Source organism: Bufo bufo, chromosome 5 (genome assembly GCF_905171765.1).
Source record: "Bufo bufo chromosome 5, aBufBuf1.1, whole genome shotgun sequence".
Classification (NCBI taxonomy): Eukaryota; Metazoa; Chordata; class Amphibia; order Anura; family Bufonidae; genus Bufo; species Bufo bufo.
Window position 1 is genome coordinate 226,255,613 of NC_053393.1, and position 18,593 is coordinate 226,274,205.

The window sequence follows — 18,593 nt, forward strand, 5'->3', positions numbered from 1 at the left end:
AGGACATTCTCTATCTTTTTTGCAGGGCTGCAGAATGGAACTATGGATGAATTGAAATGAACCGGTCCGTGGACCCAGGAACACGGTCATGTGAATGGAATTAGCCCAAAGCCAAACTAGTTAGTTATCCACAGTGGGTCCACATCCATTACCCGTCATAATAGGGTATACAGTATAGTAGATACACTTTTAAATTACAGCATACATATTAAATATGCCTGGTCATATACTTTCATTTAATTGATCCTTTCAGTTATGATGCCTGAAACACCTAGTGCCACTTATCAAAAGATCATTCTTTTGCTTAACAGATCTATGACCGACTTCAAAGATTGTAGTAAGTCTGTGTGAAGTGGAAAAAATAAAGCAAAAAAGGGGATATTCAATTATCTAAGGCCTCAACCACTGCCTCCTGGTGCTAGCGAAAAATTTTAGCATATAAATGAGAGCTTTGGAGACACATGGTTCCGACCATGGCCACTGAAAGGGTTTGTCTGGGCTTTTACTATTGATGATCAATCCTCAGGATAGGTCATCAATATCAGATCGGCAGGGGTCCAACACCCGGCACCTTCGCCGATCAGCTGTATGAGGATACACACATGCTGACTCCCCTCTCTCTTCCTGTCTGCTGCTGCGGTCTATAGTCTTTGCCATAGACAGCAGGTGATACAGCTGATCGGCGGGGATGCCGGGTGCCGCACCCCCGCCCTATCCTGAGGATAAGTCATCAATAGTAAAAGCCTGGACAACCCCTTTAACCTATGTGGGCTCAAAGAAGTGGCATGGTATTGAATGTTTCCATGGATGGAACCATTTAGTATCTAGGATCTTTAATACAATTGCGCAGCCACATCTCAATATTCTGACAAATTCTCTATACAATTTATATTAACCAACATGAACATGTGACTTTATAACAAAACAATATGCTATGTGCATTAAGAAATTATAGCAACATTTTTGAATATGCTTTCTAATCCTTTAATGAAAAATACAAATTAATACTACAATTTAATAAAGGTAATTCATTTAAAATGATCAAAGACCAGAATGTAAATGATCTAATATAGGATTTTGACTTTGTCAGGTTTAACATCATTGAACCTCATTCTGAGATATTGTCTTGTCTTTTATCAGTTCAGCAATATAGTTGTCTTCATATCCCAGTATGCTTTTCAAGACCTCCACTGTGTGCTGTCCAATGACCGGAGGTGGCTTAGGTTCAGATATGTTGAAATTGTTGAACCTTACTGCAGGACCTATGAACAGAAAAATGACACTTGCTTTAGTTTAAAGATTATGGTTCACAATGTCATTTTACATCACTTCTTCTGTTTTGGTTTAAATGTGTAGTTGGAGCAGCACGGTGTTAAAATATATTTAAATATTAAATGGACTTTCCAATTACATCAGCTTATAATCCTATCGCTAGTATAAGGGTTACGTTTCTGATCGGCTGGGGTCCCTGCCAATCACGAGCAGGGGACCTGTGTTCCCCATTATGAATCGCAGTCCCAAAAAGGTCAATGGAGTGGTGGACACGTATGTGTGTCTGCAACTCCATTCAAATGAGGAAACATGGGCCCCCTTCTTGTGATCGTTGGGGGCCCCAGCAGCAGTTGGACTCCCGCTGATAAGACAGTTATCCCCTATCCTGTGGGCAGGGTATAAGATGTTGCAATAGTACAGCCTGTTTATGCTGTCCAAACACATAAGAGAAAAGGTGTCATGACCAGCGTGCCGATCACATACGTGATGCAAAGGGAGGGAAATGGGAAGGCCCTGTCCAAGGGAGAGGGAAAGGTGGTGACCCCTAACTCACCTTGAGGCTGGCACCTGACTGCCCTGACGTCCCTAGACGGGTTTCTCACCCGTACGCCGATCACGTTCCTAAACCCTGGCTTTCCCTGAGATGAGCCCTACGTAGTGAATAGGGCGGTGGGAACACTAGTCCGCACCACTGACACTAAAGGAAAACACCAAGGAGAGGACAGACAATACAGACAAAACATATAATCCCAGGTGGGCGACAACAGCGGACAACAAAAGCCCAACAGGGATCCGGAGGGTAACACTCTGGAACAACAACCAGGGAACACAGCTACACAGCTCCAGTGGGTCAGTATAGAAGTCCAGGCAGGAAGCTCTATATCTGGCAACCAGAGAAGTGGGAGAGGGGAATATAAGGAGGTTGGGATTGCTGGACAAGAAACAGCTGAGGAGGAGAAGCTACGGATTCCTGAGTGAGCCAAAAAGGATTGCAAGGCAAACCCAGAAAGCTACTATTAAGAAACAGCACTATCTTTAGACATAGAGCGCGCAGCCACCCGCTGCGACTTCCTGACCCCGGGTATAACGGAGTCAGATGTGGCTCTTGACACCCTCGTGACAAAAGGTGGCAAAATCTGTTGATTTCAGCAGGGTCAGTCGGCTATCCAAATGCTTGGATAGCGGTGGAAAGGATTGGCCATGTTTGAGTTCAACACTCTCAATCCTTTGTTCCACCAAGAGCTAAGCCACTGACAGAGACTTCTTACAATAGCGTATTCCCTTTACCTTTTAAAATAATCTGCATGGTTGGGCAAGCATTTGACCATCAGTTGTTTGATGTGTATGGTCAGTTTAAAGGTTAATTCTGAAGAAAGAATTGGACAGTTTTACCAAAACTGACTTTTCCTATGCCAGTCATAGTCTAAAGTGCATTGGAATAAAATATGCTAAATTTATTAAGAGACTCACAGCTCTACATTCCGTGCATCTTCTGGTAGTCTAAAAGCTCATTTCTGCCTGCTAGGAGCTGGCCTAGATTTGAAAAGTGGCCATACACCATATTTTACAACTTTATTACACCATAAAATTGGAGTAAATGCTTTGATAAATCTGCCTGATGGTCTTTAAGCCAAAATTCATGTAATTGTCACAGTACAGTGTTGTAAATATACTCCACACTGAACACAGAAGGGAACAGGTATTAGGCCTGGAACCTAGGGAAAGGGAAATTGTCACACCTAGTGAGTCCCTACGCTGAGCACTGACTGCTATCAGTATGAACAGACCTTGATGGTAGGAATGTTCATATGCAGGAACCTAAGCCCTATCTAACCCTAACAGGGACATGCAGATAGTATCAGGACACGAATGGCCTATTCCTTCCAAGATGAAGGAATAGAAGACCCCCTCAGGCCTAATATCAGCAGGTAGGGGAAAACAACAAACAAAGAAGATAAACTTAACTTCCAGAAGTATGCGGACGAGCAGGAACTCAGAGAAAACCAACACCAGGACTTCCATAAACAAGGAGCTATCAACCGCATAGCATGATGGGTGAGGCCGGACTAAATAGAGGAAAAGGAATGACCACTTAAGCTACACCTGAGACAAGAGGTGTGGTCATCCCCAGCAACAACACAGAAAGGTGAAACCAAAGAGGGTGTCAATCATGTGCATCCAGTCTCTTCGATCTTCTAGTACCTGTCACAGGTGGGACCATGACAGTAATGTAGTAATTGATTTACTATAGCGGTCTCTCTCTGGTCACAGTGATTGTCTGACTGAAAACGTTTGGGAGTGCTGTGGTTAAACTCCAAAGAGGAGGGTAAAAAATCACAGCTAGAAGTAACATCCGAGGAGTGATGTTACTAATCTACACCGTGTAACTGCACTCCAGTTGTGGTCGTAACCGCTGTAAAAGAGCAATGTATAATGTGATGAAAAAAATTTATGAAGCCAACAAAGGAGGCACTATGGACAATCACAATGCTTGATAGATGCCATTTTGTCTACATGATAGACGCCATTTGTTGAAGTGAAACAACCCCTTTAAAGCTTCCACTTTTGTATCTGATGGATTTGTACCCATTTTCCTTTATTATCTGAGAGAATAATGCAGAATGCTAAATCATTCTAGCCCTTAACTACCACAAGGAAACTGACTGAGAAGACCTCACACAAGTGTGAACAGAGCCTTACAGAAGCATGTCCTGATATCCTCTTTTAACTTTACAAAACCAGTACAAGGCTGCCTGTTTGTGCAGTAACTTTCATGGGATTTTGAGCACTTGGACTGATGGTTTTGAGGTTATACGAAACAAGCTAAAATATATGCCTGTGGCATTTCAGGTAAACTGAGCCAAACCAAATGATCAAGCCTTAGGTCTAATCATTTCTGAAAATTTCCTTGGAACAATTCTGTGGTGTGTTTAATTATGACACAAATCAAGCTCTTTCTGAGGCTTTATAACAGGAAGAGGTAATGATATGTGTCATAGGAGTGAAGATCTGCAGTAGATGTTCAGATTTTACAACAATGACACCAAAATGACAAAAAAACAAACAAAACTGTGGCTTTATTAGACAATAAAGCAGCTTGTGCAGCATGCCAAAAAGTGCCCTGGTTTAGACATAGTGAATGACCTGTAGTAATTTAGATACAGGTAAATAATAACCGTTCTACATCTATGGATAAATTAAGCAGCGTGCTATAAATTATGTATCACACGTATTTACTTCTATTCAACAAAATAGTGAACGTGTTGTTTCTGCGGCCTAAGTAATGCTGCAGGATAAACAGAGCACACCTTTGTGAAGCAGCCTAGACAGCAAAGCTATAACAGAACGAAAGCTGCTGTGGTTTATGCAAAATATGTTTTACAGTCATACCAGGGTATAGAACAACGTTGTTTCAGAACCCCCGTGATAGAGCCCATTCCCTGAAGTCATGAATACTGTTGATGCAATCAAGAATAAGCCCTGTTATAGTGAAAGCCTCTCTTTTATATTCCAAAAAAACAACTTGCATTTCAAGCATTTAATTGGAAGGCAGATGTTGTTAATTTTTATTAATTTTTTTACTTTTTAGGTGACCTTTCTCTTTAAACTGCTCGCATTTAAGCAGCACTGTGCAGAGTAAATCACAGCACCTTGAAGAATATTTTATTTTGTTCTAAAAGTTTAATAAAAAACTGTTGCTAAATGCACAATATCTACAGACATATAGGACTCAATAGACTTAAATGATTTCTGTTAAATGCTATACCACAATCCTAGAGGCTACTGGGGAATATTTTCTTAGAAATTCATAGTATACTGCTGCAGTCCATGTACATGACAACCTATGCTTATTACAAGCAAACCACTTATCTCCTATCCACTCCTCCATTCAGCTTTATGGGACTGCCGGAGGTAATCGAGTACAAGTGTTCAGCCCCGCAGAGTAGAATAAAGTGGCAAAGTGATTCCCCCATCCTGTGGATAAAGTTGCTGTAATTGGGCAAACTCTTTAATGCATGAATACAAACTAAGCATACACTTTCATGTATATGTACCCTAGCACTAAGGGGGTGATTTATCAAACTGGTGTAAAGTAGAACTGGATTTGTTTCCCATAGCAACCAATCAGATTCCACCTTTCATTTTCCAAAGAAGCTGTGAAAAATGAAAGTTGGAATCTGATTCCAGTGCTACTTTACAGTGGTTTGATAAATCTCCCCCCTAAGTTTCCAAGAAAATATAGTAGTCTATGCTATTGTACAGGGTGGGCCATTAATATGGATACACCTAAATAAAATGGGAATGGCTGGTGATATTAACTTCCTGTTTGTGGCACATTAGTATATATGAGGGGGGAAACTTTTCAAGATGGGTGGTGACCATGGCGGCCATTTTGAAGTCGGACATTTTAAATCCAACTTTTGTTTTTTCAATAGGAAGAGGGTCATGTGACACATCAAACTTATTGGGAATTTCACACGAAAAACAATGGTGTGCTTGGTTTTAACGTAACTTTATTCTATCATGAGTTATTTACAAGTTTCTCTTTGTTTACAGCCATTGACATGTCGTTGAGGTTAACACGTGAGGAGCAGATAGAAATTGTGTTGATGTCTGGTGAACGCAGTAACCGGGTCATTGCAGCAGATTTCAATGCAAGACACCCTACGAGACCACCCATCTCCCATGCTACAGTTAGCAAACTGCTTGCTAAGTTTCATGAAACTGGTTCAGGGTTGGATTTGCCAAAATGTGGACACATGAAATCTGTCTCTAATGAAGAAGCATCAGTGGCTGTCCTAGCTTCATTCAGCAAGAGCCCACAGCGTAGCACTCGCCGCATGTCACCGGAGAGCGGCATTAGTCGAACATCCCTTTAGCGGATATTAGCTACTCACAAATGGCACCCTTACAAATGGCATCCTCAACGAGGATGACCCAGATCGGCGCACTGAATTTGCAGAATGGGTAAAACAAAAATTGGAACAGGACCCTCAGTTTACGCAGAAGATTTTGTTCAGTGATGAGGCAAACTTTTATGTGAATGGTGAAGTTAACAAACAAAACCACCGCTATTGGTCTGACACTAACCCACATTGGATAGATCCCTCCAAAACAAAAAAATTGATGGTATGGTGTGGTATATGGGGTACAAAGATAGTGGGGCCATTCTTCATCAATGGAAACCTCAAGGCCACTGGATATGCGAAATTGCTACATGATGATGTGTTTCCCTCTTTATGCAGTGAAGTTGGCACGTTCCCTGAGTTTTTCCAGCAAGATGGTGCACCACCACATTATGGGTGTCAGGTCCGAGCATTCCTAGATGAACAGTTTCCTGGAAAGTGGATTGGTTGTCGTGGGCCAGTTGAATGGCCCCCAAGGTCTCCCGATCTGACCCCCTTAGACTTTTATCTTTGGGGTCATCTGAAGGCAATTGTCTATGCTGTGAAGATACGAGATGTGCAGCACCTGAAACTACGGATACTGGAAGCCTGTGCTAGCATTTCTCCTGCGGTGTTGCTATCAGTGTGTGAAGAGTGGGAGAAGAGGGTTGCATTGACAATCCAACACAATGGGCAGCACATTGAACACATTTTATAAGTGGTCAGAAACTTGTAAATAACTCATGAAAGAATAAAGTTACATTTTCTTGTGAAATTCCCAATAAGTTTGATGTGTCACATGACCCTCTTCCTATTGAAAAAACAAAAGTTGGATTCAAAATGGCCGACTTCAAAATGGCCGCCATGGTCACCACCCATCTTGAAAAGTTTCCCCCCTCACATATACTAATGTGCCACAAACAGGAAGTTAATCTCACCAACCATTCCCATTTTATTAAGGTGTATCCATATAAATGGCCCACCCTGTAGTTTATATACATAGTACCCTTTGTTCAGTTTTTATTCCACCCAGGATAGGGTGATAAGTTGGTGTAATGGGACAACCTCTTTAAGACACAGATACGGTCACATTTGGAAAACATCTCATCAGGTTAATGTGTGGAGAACACTGATTAGTTGACCATTCAAGAGTGTGGCATACTACTTTCTCCTTTCAGTTTTTATGTTATAAAACTATTCTATTACATAACAGTTTATTACCATCTGATAATCAGAGAGATCATGGGTTAAAAACGGTCTAAAAAGCACTTCTCCCAGACATCAATCTATTGTGGTCCAATGCCAGCTCCGTCCAAGAAGGGTGATTTATACAGTACATCATGGTTGTCTGTTCATGAGACTTCCTGATAAAAAGGCGCCATTTTACTGTACTCTTCTTGATCTATACACACTTACACCACCTAGTGTGTTGCTTCCCTGCTCTTCACTTACCAGATCCTGGGCCTACTGCCCACCACTTAGGTTTAGGAGGTGGGTAAAGTCTTCTAATTTACTTTAGGTGTGTTTTGAAGGGCCATGGTGAATCCTATATGGGAAAGTAGAGGTCTCCTACTGAAAAGGAAGCTGTCACCTCATTTTCACGTATTAAGCTTCTTGCAGTTTTCTGCTATACATCAAAACATTGTAAACATTTGTGTGAGTTGCTTGCAGAATAAAATGTTCTTTATTGGTTATGCAAATTAAGTTCCAGGTACCCAGGTGGGCACTATTCATTCTGCATGTGCCTAAGCCGTCCTGTTCTAAAAGTTTAGAGCTCTTGCCATCTCTAACGTTCGTCCTCTCTGCTTGTGATATCATTCATCTCCCTTGGTAAAATGCTGTCTGGAAACTGCATATTACAAACACCACTGTTGCTGTGATGGGTTTCACATCTTGTGCACTGCAGGCCTGCTGGAAGAAGAAGTAGAGGAGCTGAGAAGCCGATGTCCACAGTGTCTCCTCTTCTTCCAGGGGGTTTGTGGTGCCCTGCTTGACAGTGCATGTACATTACAATCTGTGAAGCTGAGGGCCACAGCAGCATTTGTAATGCTCAGGCACTGGACATGGAGGCATGAGGGATGAATGACATCATATGGAGAGGCGAAGATCGTTAGAGAAGCTGGAGCTATGAACGTTTAGGATAGGAGGGCTTGGGCACATGCAGGATGGATAAAGCACCCTGAGCACTAAAGGCTTTGTCTGCATAACAAATACTTTAAGGAACATTTTATAAAAATGCTAATAAAGGTAAGTTTAGACTGCTGTTTTGATGTACAGACTACCAGAAGTGTAATAAGTGAAAATGAGGCGACAGATTTCCTTTAACAGTGGCATTCCTAACCCGCTTTTCCATAATGATTCATAGTCTCCTGTACCTTTTTCAACAGTGGACTTTCCCACTATGCGCTATGAACCCAACTTATTTTACCACTATGATAATTTGATTGTATTTTTTTGTTCCATGTTTCTATACATTTACTGTTAACCACTGCTTTATTCTTGTACTTTTGTCAATCTACAAAGTGCTAGTGACATTTACTGCACATGAGTCCCCTAGGCTACATCTGGTTAGCCATCTCCTCCTGTACGCTGGGGATAAACTGCTAAACTGTAACTTCACTGTGTGAAAGGTCCTGGAAGAACAGTAGAGAAGTTTCTTCAATTATTGGGTCTGCATACATAGATTATTCAGATTTGCATTTCTAAGGGGAATTTTCTAGGCAGCTTGGAGGCATTTCCTGGCTGACAGGTTGCGGCATAAATTGTATTTTTAAAATCAAATTTTGGGTGTTATGAATGTGATAAATTTGGCATAATCCCTGCCTATTGTAAAGTATGATGTTTAGACTTTAGCCATACAAATCTCAACAATCAAGTTACTAATACTCTGTGAGGAAAACATTTCATAGATCCAAAACCGGAGTCTGTTACAGTTATATAGTTAGCCAAAGAACAATGCATCGTTGACGGCATGAGCGGCCGTAGTGTACACCCAGCTGTTCTGGAGTGCATAGCAATCTGGTGGAATGTAGCCGTAAGGTGGTTCTGGAAAAGCTTACGAGAGCAATAGCAGTTTAAGAGTCAAGTACATAATTGTACAAGTAGTTATCATACTTTCTTGCTTGGACAATACACATCTTTAATAATTTTAAATACCAATTTGATTGCAGACAGCCTGCAACACATATGGAGTCAATTATATGATAGTCTTTTAAATAACACTTTTTGGAGCACATTTCAAATACTACGGACTTCAGCAAGTCCCTAGTGGTGTATGTCGTCTGTTGTAGATCTTTTTAACATATCCATATGCATTATACTGAAGATTTACTTAAAAAAATAGCAACTTAAGAGGAAATATTTAATTAAAATAATTTGTACAGTAAATGCATTTGTGACATGGGCATGGGTACCTGCTCCGCTGCAACCAACCAATTGTGGACACGTCACCGCTGACCATGTCCACTCCAGGAAGGAAGTAAGCAAGCAAGCCCCAGACTGGAAGATGGAGCCAGAGCGCAGGACCAGAGCAGGTAAGTATGGTTCTTTCTACAGCGGACGGAGGCTATTGATAGTAAAATTTCACCGGGTCCCATCGTATCCTTTCAGACTTATTCATAAGACATCATTAAGACATGCCAGCCATACATTTTATAACAGTCGCAACAATGGACGACCTTTGGGACCCCCACCAATATCAGGAGCAGGCTAAATAGAAAGGAGGCCATATTTTTACTCTCCATTGTAACAAAATGAGACCTGCAGAAACTTCTGAGAGCTATCATTGGAATATCTGGCATTATTTCACTGCTTATGCTAACGGAGATTGCAATAGAGAAGAAACTGGGAAGCTGCCAAATGCTGCTTCTAGAGAGACTGCTCAGTGCTGACATATTTCATTTATAGGACGGAGGTAGGTAACTTCTGTATACTTGTGATAAGTACTAAAAATACTGAAAGAGACAGGTCCTCTTTAAAGTTACATTGGGAAATTTATTTTCAAACAATTTAACTAGTTTGGTGTATTTGAACTGGGACATTTGTGGTATATCGCTAGCATATCCCATAAATGTGTGATGGGGTCCTACCTCTGGGACTAGCTCCTATCTCCAGAATGGGGTCCTGAAGTGAAGGGAGAGCCAGCCACTCTCCATTCACTGTTATGTGACTTTTGAAAATAGCTGTTAGGCTATTTTCAGATGTCTCATAGTGGTGATTGGGGGGGGGGGGGGGCTGCAGCTTGTTCTCCATTCATTGCTGTGAGACTTGCAAAAATAGCTGAGCATGCTTGCTCGGCTATTTTAAGTCACATAGTAGTGAGTGGAACAGAAGTCACACATGCACAGTGTGTTCTCTGTTCACTTTGAGGCCCTATTCTTCATATAGGAGTGGGTCCCAGAGATGGTATCCGCACCTATGTTATTTATAGCATATCTTACCAATATGCCATAAATGTGTCCCATTAGAACCCCATTAATGTTAATGTTAACATTTGTCCAACTGCAGCCTTATTCTTCTTGTTAAAATGCAAGACACCACAATGGAACCCTGATGGACCTTAATGTAAGTTAATGGGGTGCATTAAGCAATATTGGCATCCGTTTGTGATCCAGTACTGCGTCATGGCTTTTAGCAAACCATGGCACAGATCCGAATAGAGCCTAGAAGATTCTTACAAGACACCAAATTAAGGCTTGTTGCATATATATCAGTTGTGTATTTTGGCGGAGCCAGACACAATTGATATGTATCTGTACGTGCATGTATACACAGGTCTAGCGTCTGTAGACCGACTTAGACTTAGCATGCAGCATTTTTCTGTCTGGGACTATTTTACATATAGCATCACAATTGATGCACTGATGTATATGAGCGATCCATTACTGGATCAGTTCAAGCTTCAGTTTCCATCTGGCATTTTCTGTTCCAGGCTGGAGGAATACTGAGCCGCATAGCTGTATATATATCTGTATGACGCAGGCCTATCTTTGGACAAAAAGTTACAGTCCGAAATTCAGTTATCATACAGAAATTGGACTTTTGTTAACAAAAAATGACAGAATGTGGAGTTGTAGTAGAAGGTCCCTGGTGTGCGTCGGCAGGAAGTTTATCATATCTTACAAGTCAAGAACTACAACACCCAAAAAAAAAAATTCCTGTTGATCTTCTTTCCGTCCTTTAATTTGGTCACCTAAAAACAGCTGAGCAGAACATCTGCCTACAATGTCTTCATCCTTTCCTTCCATCAGCCCTTGCTGAAGTTATTCCTGTGACACTTGGGGAAGCACACAGATGAGATTATTATAAACCAATGACATAACAGGAGATTCCAACTTGATAATTACTGTTTCCTCCCTGCATTACTTCAATCTCTCAGCGTGTTAATAGGAATTGGGACATTTTGTACATTTATTCCTAAGCTCTACATTTTGCTAAATATTACAGCAGTAATAGTAAGATTTCACCTGCTTCCATCTCATCTATGTAATAGAAGCCAGCAGCTCTGCATGAGTTCTACAGCTCATTCATAAGATGTGCCCCTCCTGCCTGTAGCAGAATAATCACCACACTACTGGTGTCTCAACATACCCTGAACAGCTGCCGCTCCCACGCCCTTCCTCTCTGCACATGTGGCCGTATTGCTTGCTTATATATACATGCGGAGCTGTAGCCTCATACTGTGCTTCCACTGGTAGCCAGTAAAAACATGCTACTTGTAATAAACTGTCCTCTAAGGTTCTCCTTCAACTTCCATACGGTATATATTATATATGTTAGAGATGAGTGAACTTCTTGAAATTTGTTGTGTCTGATCTGTCAAATTTAGTAAAAAAAAAAAAACTTGATTTGTGGCTGAATGAATTCTACACTAATCAAAAGTGCTCTAAAATGGCCTGAAAAAAAGGGCATATGCCACTCTGAGGTCTCCTAGGACTCAGATTGGTCATTCCTTTTTTTAAAAATTTCTACAAATTTTGGCTCTCTCTCCTCTGCGTTCTGCACTCTCTCCTCTGCATTCCCCTATTGAGCTCTTTAATGCAATAACAGCAATAGCCAATAATATCAGAGTGAGAATGACATACTGTATACAGCTATGAGTAAAAACATGACTGATGACATTACCAAACAGCGTGTTTAAAAACACAATACACCTTTATATTTTTTTATACTTTTTAATATCAGAAACATTCCAGAAATTGTCGCTTATTGGGGAAAAGTGTAATTGGAAACAAAAACAGTAACTTGTTGGGATCAAAATTCTGCCTTGATGGGGGCAGATCCCTCCCACCGTTTATGCAGACACACAAATGTTGTTCGTGACCACATGATCCAACCTCCTGAGACCCGACACAGGAGGTCATGATGATGTCATTGCCACCTCTTGCGCTATTCTACTGCCTCTAGGCTTGGCTTTAGGCCTAGTGGCTTGCAGTCAGGAATGTTAAATGGTGAGCAATAGCCTCCGTTGCCCCTCTGTAAACTGCTGCTCCCATAGAGGCAAGATGGCTGCTGCCTGAGGTGAGATGCTTATCTCGCTTCATGGCAGATGTAGCCCTGGTGACATAGCACGTTCACTAACATGGAAATATTGATGCACTTCAGTGGACTAAAAATTTCCAATTACAAATGATAAATTGAAGATTTTAGAAAAAAAAAGTGTTAAGTGTTTGCAGCAGAATGTAAGTTGTTGGGTCCTTGCAGTAAGCCTATGAACTCTAGAAGCTTGATGTTTTCAGTTAAAAAAATAAATATATATATATATATATATATATATATATATATATGGCTGGCAGTCGATATCCAGGCAAAAATGAGGATAGAAATTGTATAAACTATGAAACAATATAGAACCCAGAGGGACTAGTCCCTCAATCTATATGCTAAGCTTTCCCTGATAAAACCCTAAAATCGACCCAATTATAGCTCCCTGTTCTCCCCCTATAGTGTGTGCTAGTACAGCTAGATAACTGGCTTATGTCTGCTCTGTAATTGCTTTTGGCAGACAGCTATAACACATGCTCTGAGGTGTACAGCAGAACACACAACGAGGGACCTGACAGAATTCTGCCTCTGATTGACTGATCAGGCTGTCTGTCAGCCACTGAGCTATTCAGTGCAAGCTTCCCCCCTCTCCTAGGGTCATCTGATCCTCCATCTTCATCTTGTCATTCTCCTTACCAATTTTCACAGTAAAATGGCGCTGGATGGCATTTTTGTGAGAATTGTCCAAAGCAAATGGCCAAAACTTTGGATTCGTTTGGCACATTTATGTGAAATTCGTAAGATATCAGATTCTTTAAAATAGAATAGTTTATCTATATCTTTATCTATCTATCTATCTCAAATATATCTACTTATCTCATATTTATCTATCTATCTATCTATCTATCTATCTATCTATCTATCTATCTACCCCTTTAGATGGCCCAATGTAGTAACTGATTGTCAGGAGGGAAGTGTTCCTTCCTGACAATGGCCTCCTTGTCAGTGAAGGTGACCACTGCATTAACATGCAGCAATCCCCTCCACAGTATGGGGAGGAGCAATCGCTAATGCCATCGCTTGTCCCCATGCATAATCATTTTTTTGCCAACCGCACAGTGCTGTTTAGATTGCAAAATCTGATGCCGGCAAATGAGGATTTAGGTTACTGCATGAACGATTCTATTACCCAATCAATGAGCTCTTTGAGTAATCTGCAGAAACTTTACACAGGCAGATTATCACTAACGAGCGTCAATATGAATGCTCATTACTGATAATCTGCTGGGAATCTGTCAGTGTAAATGGGCCTTAAGAAAGCAGCACAGAATATCAAAAGATTGGGTGCGAGTATGGCTCAGTCTACCCATAGATAAACTTGGAAAAAATATCAGCAGCATCCAAATGTTCACCAGTGATGTTACAAACCACCATATTTGACCCTATTTATTTTTTAAAAAGATTATGCCACGAAAAATATTCAATACTTTTCAAACCAGCTCCTGGATCTGAATACCCTTATAATTGTATATAATAAAAAATGTAGTATAACCAGAGCTAAATAAAATGCACACACCTGTATAGCGTCACCTACTGTTGGTTTTCTTCCTTATTTCTCTGTCTACCTGAGGTGGTCACAGGCACTCAGTTAAAATCTTGAATTGACACCAGCCATATCTTCTACTAGAAGCTGTGGCAGTTACAGGGAAAGCAGAAAGGACATGCCCCCTGTGGTGCAACAGGAAAGAGTCCCCCTTCCCCCGAGCTGCCAGCCTAAAATAAAGCTAGCAAAACAATTGGAACAATGTATGGGGAGATATCTGGATCCATATAAGATACAGGACTGGTTCCAGTTTTGTTAGAAAGAGACTCTCAAGTACTATATGATTTTATTTTTAGACTTCAGTTATGTCATAATCCCTTCAAGCTTGAGATATTTTTTGAAGAGCTGCCTATATTATATATACCGTACAGACCAAAAGTTTGGACACACCTTCTCATTCAAAGAGTTTTCTTTATTTTCATGACTATGAAGGCATCAAAACTATGAATTAACACATGTGGAATTATATACATAACAAACAAGTGTGAAACAACTGAAAATATGTCATATTCTAGGTTCTTCAAAGTAGCCACCTTTTGCTTTGATTACTGCTTTGCACACTCTTGGCATTCTCTTGATGAGCTTCAAGAGGTAGTCCTCTGATATGGTCTTCCAACAGTCTTGAAGGAGTTCCCAGAGATGCTTAGCACTTGTTGGCCCTTTTGCCTTCACTCTGCGGTCCAGCTCACCCCAAACCATCTCGATTGGGTTCAGGTCCGGTGACTGTGGAGGCCATGTCATCTGGCGCAGCACCCCATCACTCTCCTTCATGGTCAAATAGCCTTTACTTTCAACGTTTTCCCAATTTTTCAGCTGACTGACTGACCTTCATTTCTTAAAGTAATGATGGCCACTCGTTTTTCTTTACTTAGCTGCTTTTTTCTTGCCATAATACAAATTCTAACAGTTTATTCAGTAGGACTATCATCTGTGTATCCACCTGACTTCTCCTCAACTGATGGTCCCAACCCCATTTATAAGGCAAGAAATCCCACTTATTAAACTTGACAGGGCACACCTGTGAAGTGAAAACCATTTCAGGGGACTACCTCTTGAAGCTCATCAAGAGAATGCCAAGAGTGTGCAAAGTAGTAATAAAAGCAAAAGATGGCTACTTTGAAGAACCTAGAATATGACATATTTTCAGTTGTTTCACACTTGTTTGTTATGTATATAATTTCACATGTGTTAATTCATAGTTTTGATGCCGTCATAGTCATGAAAATAAAGAAAACTCTTTGAATGAGAAGGTGTGTCCAAACTTTTGGTCTGTACTGTACATTAAACTTGTATTGATGCTGAATGTCCTGGGCCAATCTGGGGTCTAACAATCCAAACAGAGTATTATAGATGTCTATAGTTCTGGACATTAGACTAAAAGCAGGCCCATGACATATGGTTGTGATATGGGTGCAGACATGAGCCTATGCTTGTATTAAACTAGGCTTACTCTGAACGGATTACGTTGGGGCCTTATATTCATTTCTTATGCCTCTGCCGACCTCAAACAGCATGCTCACAGCCCTGAGTTTTATTATGTTTCTGTTCTAAGGCAAAAAAATGTGTATGGGGAAATGTATTAAATGTGGTATAAAGGAATAGTGAAGTAACAATCAATGAAGTTGCTGATTACATTTTCTAAAGGGACTGAAAAATGCGAGAGAGGTAAAATCCTGCCGGATTCCCTGATAAACGCTATAGCTGAAGTCTATGCCATCCTTTAGCTGGTGTTGACTTCAGTCCCTGGCACATGGCAGAGCTGAGAAACACCTATTTTATTAAAGGACTTATCCCAAGACTAAAAAATGTAAATCAGACATCATATAGTACATGACAACACGAGATGTCACGAACTATTCGCCGGTGAACAGTTCCCGGCGAACATAGCTTGTTCGCGTTCGCCGCGGCGGGCGAACATATGCGATGTTCGGTCCGCCCCCTATACATCATCATTGAGCAAACTTTGACCCTGTACCTCACAGTCAGCAGACACATTATAGCCAATCAGCATCATACCCTCCCTCCCAGACCCTCCCACCTCCTGTCCAGCATCCATCTTAGATTCATTCTGAAGCTGCAGTGTCACAAATTTGACTAAGTTGTAATTGCAATGTGATTAATACAGGTTATATTAATCGCATTGCGAATTCAACTTAGAGCTGGGTTCCTAATGGTTGTATTGCTAGAATATAACGAAGATTGAGAATACAGTGCTATATTCGTTATATTCGTCAATTCTAGCAATACAACCATTAGGAACTTAGATCTAAGTTGTAATCGCAATGCGATTAATACAGGTTATATTAATCGCATTGCGAATTCAACTTAGAGCTGGGTTCTTAATGGTTGTATTGCTAGAATATAGCGAAGATTGAGAATATAGTGCTATATTCATTATATTCGTCAATTCTAGCAATACAACCATTAGGAACTTAGCTCTAAGTTGTAATCGCAATGCGATCAATACAGGTTATATTAATCGCATTGCGAATTCAACTTAGAGCTGGGTTCTTAATGGTTGTATTGCTAGAATATAACGAAGATTGAGAATATAGTGCTATATTCATTATATTCGTCAATTCTAGCAATACAACCATTAGGAACTCAGATCTAAGTTGTAATCGCAATGCGATTAAGACTGAGTTCAGACGGGCGAGATTTCCGCGCGGGTGCAATGCGTGAGGTGAACGCATTGCACCCGCACTGAATCCGGACCCATTCACTTCTATGGGGCTGTGCACATGAGCGGTGATTTTCACGCATCACTTATGCGTTGCGTGAAAATTGCAGCATGCTCTATATTGTGCGTTTTTCACGCAACGCAGGCCCCATAGGAGTGAAGGGGGCTGAGTGAAAATCAGAAGCATCAGCAATCAAGTGCGGATGCGGTGCGATTTTCACGCACGGTTGCTAGGTGACAGTCTATTCACGGTGATGGACCATGTGATTGGACCATGTGATCTGACGTCACCACAGGTCCTTTAGCCGGCAGCTCATGATTAAAGAAGTAAGAAAAGACCGGCAGCTACGCGATCAAGAGGAGAAGGTGAGTTAATTTATTTTTATTTTTTAACCCTCAATTGACCACCTACTAAGCATTCTGTATTAAAGAATGCTATTATTTTCCCTTATAACCATGTTATAAGGGAAAATAATAACATCTACACAACACCGAACCCAAACCTGAACTTCTGTGAAGAAGTTCGGGTCTGGGTACCACAGTCAGTTTTTTATCACGCGCGTGCAAAACGCATTGCACCCAACGCATCCGGACCTTATCCGGACACGCTCGTGTGAACTCAGCCTAATACAGGTTATATTAATCGCATTGCGAATTCAACTTAGAGCTGGGTTCCTAATGGTTGTATTGCTAGAATATAATGAAGATTAAGAATATAGTGCTATATTCGTTATATTCGTCAATTCTAGCAATACAACCATTAGGAACTTAGCTCTAAGTTGAATTCGCAATGCGATTAATGCAGGTTATATTAATCGCATTGCGAATTCAACTTACCGCACTCTGCGTCAACTACGTAATTTTCCATGGGAGTTTTGCCATGGATCCCCCTCCGGCATGCCACAGTCCAGGTGTTAGTCTCCTTGAAACAACTTTTCCATCACTATTGTGCCTATTGAAGTCTATGGCGGTTCGCCCGTTCGCGAACATTTGCGGAAATTCGCATTTGCCGTTCGTGAATGGAAAATTTTATGTTTGCGACATCTCTAATGACAACCTCTTTCCTCTAATAAAGCTAGAACCAACCCTGTACCTCACATGGATCCATAGATCTCTCCATTCAATGCTCTGCTAGATTGATATCAAGCTGGCTGCTCAAGGGGAGTGTCTTTTCTGCTGAAGTTAAGGGAGCATGTCTCAGCTCTCCCTATCACAGCTCAGGAGGCAGGTGGTGGATGAAACTGAGCATGTGCGGGCTTCTCAGTAAGCAGGTCAAAGAAATAAGAAAAAGAACAAAGAGCAGGTGGTGCTATACAGATACATTATATTGAACTAGAAAAGCTACAATATCTGGGGACATTGTGTGAAGTGTTCTTGTCTCCACCAGTAGTCTACAATTGGAGTGGGCGGAGTAACTGGGTGGAGTGGCTTGAGTAACTGTTGTGTGGTTGGAGTGGCTGGAGTAACTGTGGAAAGGTTGGACTGGGCAGAGTAACTGTGTGGAGTGTTTGGAGTGAGTAAAGATAGTAAACATTACACAAACCAATTGATTGATCAAATTTAAAAAGTGCACATGGCAAGCTTGATAGAGTGAGAAATGCATTTCAACTTTTATTTACTCATATAGCACATTTAATTGCAATGTTGTTGCCCAAAGTGCTTCACAGTT

The 18,593-nt window shown here is 41.0% G+C and overlaps 1 protein-coding gene across 2 annotated transcripts in view; it reads right to left on the minus strand.

Moving 5' to 3' along the window:
- Positions 1–970: 970 nt before the first annotated feature.
- Positions 971–18,593, minus strand: part of SUGCT (succinyl-CoA:glutarate-CoA transferase) — a 1,029,682-nt gene continuing 1,012,059 nt past the window's right edge. For both annotated transcript variants that reach the window (XM_040432683.1, XM_040432681.1), the window contains exon 14: positions 971–1,262. In XM_040432683.1, coding sequence (XP_040288617.1) covers positions 1,099–1,262 — 164 coding nt within the window. In that variant the 3' untranslated portion in view covers positions 971–1,098. The remainder of the gene's footprint in view (positions 1,263–18,593) is intronic.